The sequence below is a fragment of the Seriola dumerili genome, unplaced genomic scaffold (genome assembly GCF_002260705.1).
Source record: "Seriola dumerili isolate Sdu_G_001 unplaced genomic scaffold, Sdu_1.0 BDQW01000378.1, whole genome shotgun sequence".
NCBI classification, from domain to species: domain Eukaryota; kingdom Metazoa; phylum Chordata; class Actinopteri; order Carangiformes; family Carangidae; genus Seriola; species Seriola dumerili.
In genome coordinates, this window is record NW_019174633.1 from 1,504,097 (window position 1) to 1,512,191 (window position 8,095).

The 8,095-nt window shown below is 40.7% G+C and overlaps 1 protein-coding gene across 1 annotated transcript; it reads right to left on the minus strand.

Annotated features, from left to right (window-relative positions):
• Positions 1-3,648: 3,648 nt before the first annotated feature.
• LOC111233186 (iroquois-class homeodomain protein irx-4-like) lies at positions 3,649-6,328 on the minus strand. Its single transcript, XM_022760944.1, has 6 exons — positions 6,235-6,328; positions 5,783-5,971; positions 5,359-5,471; positions 4,787-4,943; positions 4,358-4,511; positions 3,649-4,268 (listed from the first exon to the last, which is right to left on the minus strand). The coding sequence occupies exons 1-6, from the start codon at positions 6,277-6,279 to the stop codon at positions 3,685-3,687; spliced, it is 1,242 nt and encodes a 413-aa protein (XP_022616665.1). The 5' UTR covers positions 6,280-6,328; the 3' UTR covers positions 3,649-3,684.
• Between the last annotated feature and the right edge of the window lie 1,767 nt (positions 6,329-8,095).

Sequence of the window (8,095 nt, forward strand, 5' to 3'; positions counted from 1 at the left end):
GGGAGAGGGATGTGGGATAGGGAAGGGAAGAAGAGTGATGGCTGAAGGAGTAAAAGGGAGAAAGGTGTGAGAGGTCAGTGGAGCAGATAGAGTGTGAGAAAGAGAAGTGAAAGAGATGATTGAAGGTAAATCTCATAATAAAAAATAAAAAAAGCAAATCACCAGTCAAAAATCTTTTTGTACCTGTTAAAACCAGTTTTTAGTTCACACCTTTCACGCTTTACTTCTTCTCCAAGAGGAATTATTTGGAAAACGTTGAAGTGGTATTTAATAATGAATTAGTCAAAACTAGATTTTTAATTTTTTAAAAATAAAAAATAAAAAATTTAATCTTTAAAGTTTAATGTTTAGTTAAATAAATCCTCTGCCAACAGAGTAAGATAAATGCCCAGCTGTGCAGAACAATATCACAAAGTTCAGGGATTCTCTCAAAGCGGCTGTAATCAATATTTTAATGGTAGCAATGGATCATATTACAATGTGTAATGTGACAGGTTTCACTCATATTGATGAAACCTACAGTGAATTATCATCCGAGCCTGTAGTTCCACACAGTGATACAGAGATTTACAGCATCTTTCAGCTCATTGTTTCGGGTTTCTGGTCGACAGCTGTAGCTCATACTGTTTTGGTTCAGTCTCAGAAGCTCACGTTGTGTTGTTCTGAGCAAAAATCCTCTAAAATCCAACCAAAACGGGCAAACAGCAGACAGAATAAAGTTAGCCACTAGCTGGCGAACATTGTGGAACATTTAGCAGATATAGCGTCAAATATTTTTTCTCAGGAGATGGTAGAAACCAAAACAAAGCAATTGATATTGGACTTACATTCACCAGGTGGCCAGAAACATGACTCCAAATTAATGCTAACATTGTGTGTAAATTAGCAACTGGTTGCTAACAAGCAACCACGTCATCTTTATATGTTAGCATTGTTGTCATAACTTGTCTCTGTTCTCCCCGATGTGGCCATGTTTTGATTGTGATGTTTTGAGTTCAGGACAAGCCTGCTGTGACTCAAACATGTAAATCTGAACAAATCATTTTAATTGATTATTGATTATTGAAAACAGATGATTATGTGATACATGTTAACAGGTTTGATGGATTCTCTTGACACAAATACCTTTATTTTGAAAGACCAGATTTAAGAAAATTCAAAAGCCACGCTGAAAACAAAATGAACATGGATTTTTTTTTTTTTTTAAATAAATTGAATAAAGTTAGAGGAGATTTAATGTTCAACACTAAATTGCAGTGTTTGTTGTTGCAGTTTTCCCCATGCTCTGTGCCCAAGAGACAAGTCATGTCTCAGACAGCTAACAGTGACAACAAGTTTAACCTTATATCTCTTAACCCCACTCAGCACTTGGCCAACGTCTTATCTGCCGTCCATTACATATCCTTCAAAACAGCACAAATTCTTTACCATCTCAAGATTTTCAAAAAGGAACAGAATTTTAACAGTTCTGATACATAAAATTTAGATTTAAAAAAAAAAGAAAAAATAAACAAAAATGAGCAAAAATATAAAAAGCTATCTGTCTGCAGCCTGCCTCAATAAGAAAGAAAACTTTTCAGAAATACGAAGTCAGATGTCATTATTTATCATCTTAAATCTTACTTATTTATGAGGCAGAAACAGAATGAAATTCTCGGTTGAATTCATCCTGAATTATTTAATCTGAAATGGTTAATTCCATACAAAGCCCAGGCAGATCCCTCCTCTGTTCTGATAAATACTTTATCACTGTTCCTAAATCGAAAACAGCAGGAAGAGAAAGATGGGAAAGGGGGGGGGGGGACTTCTCACTGTTTCTTGTTGTGCTTTGTTTTAGAAAGTGTTGGTTTAAATGTTTTGTGTGCTAAATTTGTGAAGTGTTCTTTAATAATTGAAGCACATGGAAATGTACTTTCTTATAAAACAAAAAGGCTAAATGATGCCAGTCTTATTTTTCTGTTCATTTTGTATGATGTTTCTTATTATTGCTTGTGTGAAAAAAATCACAGAAGTGGATACAGATGTGACACTTTCTTAAAATTACTTAAGAGGTTTTATGAAGCATTTTGCACGGAGTGGATTTTCTTGCAGTCCCAGGTTGACAAAGTCAAAAGCCGCCTAATGAAAAGGGACGCATCGCTGATTGCAGCTATATCTGGAGCCGAGGTGGAAGTGGCATCGATTTAACAATTTAGCAGCACCCTCCTCTGTGTGTTTCCATTAGTCACGGCTGAATACCACCCACTTCCCCCCTTTCACTCCCCTCAAAACACAATGCCAGTGCGTCAAACACTCTCTCTCTCTCTCTCTCTCTCTCACTATCACACACACACACACACACACACACATATCCAAAGCTGCGAAGGTATATTCCACTATTCCTGAACAGGATTTACACCAAGAAACAGATAACACTAGTGGTTCCAGCACAGTGGCCAGCTAATGTAAGGGCACACTCAGAGAAAACTTTGCCATGCTACAGAATACACCTTTTATTTTGTGACTCAGTGCATGTGCAGGCTATAGTGCAAGTGTACAATACTGTATATTTTTTCTTGTGTGTGACCCGTACAACCTTGCTGCGGGGAGGTGTGTGGTGACCGTTGTTCGTTCACATTTGACCATTGATGGCTGCGGCCCATAAGAGTCTAAAGTTGCAGTAGAGTGACGGCCTATCAATATGTCCAAATCATCATACATTGCTAATTGACCGTTCGCTAAACCCCTTCGATGGACAGCAGTTTTCCAGTCGTAGCTTAGCAACCATAACTTGGCACGGCAGGTCTTTCGAGCTTTGGAGTTTTCCACATGTCAGAGCAGGGTGTATGGGGCTGTTATGAGAACAATACTGGGCATTTATCCAGTCTGAAGGGTGGAGGTGCAAAAGTGTAAGGAAAGGATTAAACGTATAAACTGCAATTGTTAGCATGTCTAGCTAACTAGCTTACTATCAACAGTAACCAAGCATTATCTCCAAAGCCAAGAAACACATCTTTAACTACATTAACCTGTGCGGTTACAATGTAAAAAATAAAAAAATAAAGCACCATTCCCGACTAGCAAACTCACTGTCTAGTATTTTCTTACTGTGTGGAAGTCAGCCCAGGATGGAATCAGAGTCCATGCTAATGTTAGCAGTGCTGTCCTGCTCATTATTGGATTCAGGTTTAGTTTACACTCCAGCAACCCGAGCAAACGTCACCTGAGATAGCATTTGCAAAACGCATTGGTCAGTCCTCACTGTAAAAGCTTGCATGTCTTCTATGGATCATCATGAAACTTTAGCCTCAGTCTTTCACCTAGATAGCATGTATGTAGTTATCAGGTGCATATTTCAGTGATGTTTTACAAGATTCTTGTTTTAAAATGAGTCAACTTAAAAAAGTTGAGAGTTGGTGCTTTAATAAACTCATGGAGCTAAAGATGAATAAGAAGCCTTATTTTGTCTCTGCCTTTAAGACCAATTGTTTCAAAAGTGAATGAAAGGTTAGAGTGGTACATCAGCCACTGTTATTGTAAATTGTATATGTGCTGTGCGAAAATAGAAAGACTGACAGCCGTATGAACAGTGACTGAGGGGGTGGAGCTTAGCGAACGATCAACTCGTCACAACAACAAAATAAAGACTTTGTGTTTTAAGTCCAGCAATCTTTGAAATACTCCGTTGATGATGTGTTGGTTGGACTACAAAGATGACGTAGACCTAACAAGTTCAAAGGATTGTCCAGGTATTCTGCTGTCTATCATGGCATCATTCAAGCCTTTCCACACCTCAGCTGGTTTGGGCTGTTGGAAAGGGACACCGTGGAAAACTCCGTCCACCCATTCTCTGAGTGTGGCGACTGGGGATTCCTGTTGCCTGTCTGCCTTAGGGAGCCCCATACTTGACGGATACACAGGAGAGGAGGACCCGGTCGAGGACAGCATACAGGGAGGGTATTCTGGCTGCAGGCTGGCATCCAAAGACACAGCAGTTTGAGCAATGGACCAAATTTTGGGCTTGGAGCCTGTGTTTTGAAGCTCTGGATTGTGATAGAAGGAGGTGTTTTGATGTTGGACCGGTGTGAGTTTGGGGCAGTCCGGGGACAATCTCTCTTTTCCGTGAAGTGGGTCTGCATTGTGTGTGAGGTGCCCATGTGGGAGATCTGTGTTTGGGTTTGCTTCATTGTCCTCAGGTAGGAACTGTGGCTTCGGTTCACAGTCAGAAGCATCAGACTCCAGCAGGTCGAAGTCCTCAAGATCGCTCTGCAGGTCTGCACACTGTTGATCTGCAACAAGCGTGTGCATGATAATCAAACTTTGAGCAAACCTTGAAATGAGCAAAATGTAGTGACATATTGATTTATTCCGTACTAACCAGGAAGGTCTTTGTCACTTTTAAGTGGCTTCTCAGCTTCATCACTGTCATCATCGCAGCCTCGATCATCAGAGCTTTTACAAGCCCGCGGTGACCATGTCACCTTGTTCTCCTTCTTCAGCCGCCTGCGTGCGTTAGCAAACCATGTAGACACCTGAGGGAAGGAGGAAAATGGAGGTCATCAAATAAAATCACAGTTATAGTGGAAGGAAGGAAGTCATGAAGCATTGAAGGGCAGAGAGAAGCAAGGGAAGAGGAGAAGGAAAACTTGTTAAAATTTAAGGGGATGTTTTGAAAAAAGCAACGCAAAGAGAAAGAAGGAGAGAATGTTTGACAGTACTGGAAACAGATTGAGAGAAAAGAGGGCAAGGACTGTACTTACTACTAAACTTAAATCCCATGTTACTAAACGTGACCTATGATACTCACCTGTGTGAGAGTCATCCTGGTGATGATAGCAAGCATTATCTTCTCCCCCTTTGTGGGGTAAGGGTTCTTCTGGTGCTCCTGCAGCCAAGCTTTCAGGGTGCTGGTGGTCTCTCGGGTGGCATTTTTACGACGTGAAGCGCTGTCAGAGCAGGAGTACCTGCACAAAATTGTGACATTCAATATAATATTTTGCTCTTTCTTATACCGGCAGTAAATGAGTGGAATTCACTATGAACAAAAGCCTTCTCTCATTTATGAGTAACTATAGGCTATAAAATAATATATTAATGATGTCTTAGGAGAGAAACCATATTATAAAGAACAATAAAACCACTGCTGTAAAAGCTGTACCGATTAGAGACACTAAATCCCAGACAGGATATTATAGTTATAGTATAGTACTTATATAATGATGCCAAGACATAGAAGAATATAAGGTCACTGTAAAGACACACGAGAAATATTTTTCATCTCTATAAGTCACCAGTCCTCAGTAGAATATCTGATAAAAAGATATTAAAATTTTAGATTAGGACAATAAAAACCAAAAGCCTGAACAGACTCTGACTTACCCATATCTGTCATAAGGATATTGTCCAAATGTATATTCGTAAGGATAGTAGGCAGGAGTCTGAGATGTCCCCACATGCACAGATGCAGCTCCGTCTTTGGGATCAAGTGGCCCCTGAAAAAAATGGCAAATAACTCCTATAAACATTTCTTTAATCAGAATCCTTCAAATCTTCCAACATGTTTTTTTCAAAGGAATGCACTCTACTACTTTAGCCTAAAATCACGTTGTTTACTTTAATTCATTTTCGTCACAACTGAGTAATATTTCCATATCATTGTAGAAAAGGTGCAGACTTCAAATATGACATGGTCACTGGTTCTTTTTCCTTTCTTCCGTCACATGTGCGCAATCGCTAAAGAGTTTTAGTAAGTATTGCTATAAAGGAGAGTGTTAATGAACTCAAAGTGAAATGTGAAACTCACTCTGGAATAGAGAGCGGTGGCATCGCTGGTGCAAGTGTTGTAGTAACCTTGACTCTTTGGATAAGGGCCGCTGTAGACGCCGATGCCGGTGCCAGGGGTGAGCTGGTGGCCCGGGGAGCGCAGCACCGGGTGAGATGGAGGCGTTCCCGGTTCCAGACAACCGGCCAGAGAGCTGGAGGTCATCAGGAACTTTGGCAAGAAAATTGCAAAATTAACTTCATTTGTCCTAAAGCAGGAATTGCGATATTTTATAAAGTAATTAGATCACATCGAAGATATAAAAAGTAAAGAATAACTGTATATAAATAGTTTACACTGCAAAATTGCCTACTTTGCGTTAGTCTACATTTTTCTTGTCTGCTTTGTAGGACTTTGTAGGACCCTCCTGACATGGTTCAGGTCTTCAGTTGTAACTTAAATGACGACAAACATGCTTAAAATACTGACTGTACCTGCGGTGTGGTGGAGTAGGAGTATCCCAGCTGAGAGTAAGCCATGGCTCAAACAAGATCAGAGAGGCAGGAGCAGAAGCGCAGACCAACAGCATCCGTTACAAATGTAGACTTTTTTTTACCTTTGACACTAGTTCCGAGCGAGTTTTTACCGGTCAACTTCTCGGTTTTTAAATGTTGGATATCATCTACCACGTTATCCAAACCGGGGCACGCAGACATTTACGCACCACTTTCATTTTACGCACCACGATGAACAGTCTTTAAAAGTAACTTCTCGGCTTCCCTTGCAGTTCCGGCTCATTCACCTTGATGCTGCAGCTGCTACAGTATCCCCTGCTATGTTACAATCCAAAGCGAGTGCGTGCGTGAGTGATCAAACCATTCATCTCCCTGTGATGCGCTCTTTGGTTTTAAGGCGCGTCTCCCTGACGTCAGCCCGGACACTGAGTGTGTAGCCCGGTGTTCATATCAAGATGAAGAAACTCACCTAATTAATTCCCTCCCAGTTTTCTTCCAGCTATGATCTGGGAGAATAGCTTCACGCAAGCGCAGTACCCTCCCCCCCCCACCCGCCGCCTCTCCCCCACTCCCCAAAAGTCCCCAGGCGTAATGAGAATGTGATCAATTCTCCTTTCCAAATAAACACACACACAGCTGCATGTTTCACACATACACACACACACTCCTACAGGCACGCGCACACGCAGTGCTATGGCCAGAGGGGGGATCAGGAACGTGATGCGTTGACACCACATTGACACAAGATGATTGATGACTACAACCTGATATTAGCATAATCGTTTTGCCCTGTAGTTTAGATAAGTTGTCACCACGGAGAAATCTCCCTGTCATCCACATATTCATGAGTGGGGAAATTTCAGGTCTCCTCCAAGCGAATTAATCAAAGAATAAACACCCTCTGCATTCCCTTGAGTAAGCACCTTTACCAGCTGAATGGCTTGTCATGTTTTTAATAACAAAGTCTTAAGCCGTCCCCGCGAAGTGAAAACATTTCTCTCGTTTTATTCGCACCTTTAGGTTTTTATTCATGTTTTATAGGAAGAGGAGGATGAAGATTAGAGCAAATGTGAAACGGATGATGAAAATGTTAGAGGAGGCTGGTGGTGATGAAATATTTTAATTTTAGGAAAGGGGAAGGGGTAGAAAGACAAGAGATGGAGAGATAAAGTTAGGGACTGCGTGAAAATTATTAGGAGGGGGAAGGGGGTCACAGAAGGGGGAGAGTTTTGTTCTAAAGGGAGGGTAGTCTTAATGTTTTGGAGAGCTGTATAGGGTCTTCCCTTTTGTGATGTATTCACAATATTTTATCTAATATCTACATCACGAATGGCTCTTTGATATTGACTATGCGCTCATCCTGTCACGGAGTTGACCAACAGTCAGAAACCAATAGCGACTCACTCACAAGAAACCATGTTCAGCAGCAGAGAAACAAAAACAAAAATAAAACAAACAACAAAATAAAAGTTTACGTTAGGGAAAGATTGTGGTTTCGGTTAAATACTCTCAAGTGCCTGTGACTGCCGTAGTAATTATGAAGGGAGCAAAAGAGGAAGTTGGTCATTTAAGTTGGAGAAGTTGATACTAACATTATTTTTAGGAGTTGCAGGTCGGGTGGAGTCGGTTCCCAGTTCTCTCATTCTGTGGCTGTGATAATGTAATGTTTGATAAGCAGCTCTTTGTCATATTTTCCTTTATTATATTATTTTGAGATTTTTGCGGGAAGGTTGTTATGATTTATTTTCTAGGTCAAGGGCAGGATCCAAAGGAAATACTGATAATGCTTGTTTTATAAAATTTAAAATCTAATGTATCCCCCCCCCCCCCTCCACACCTC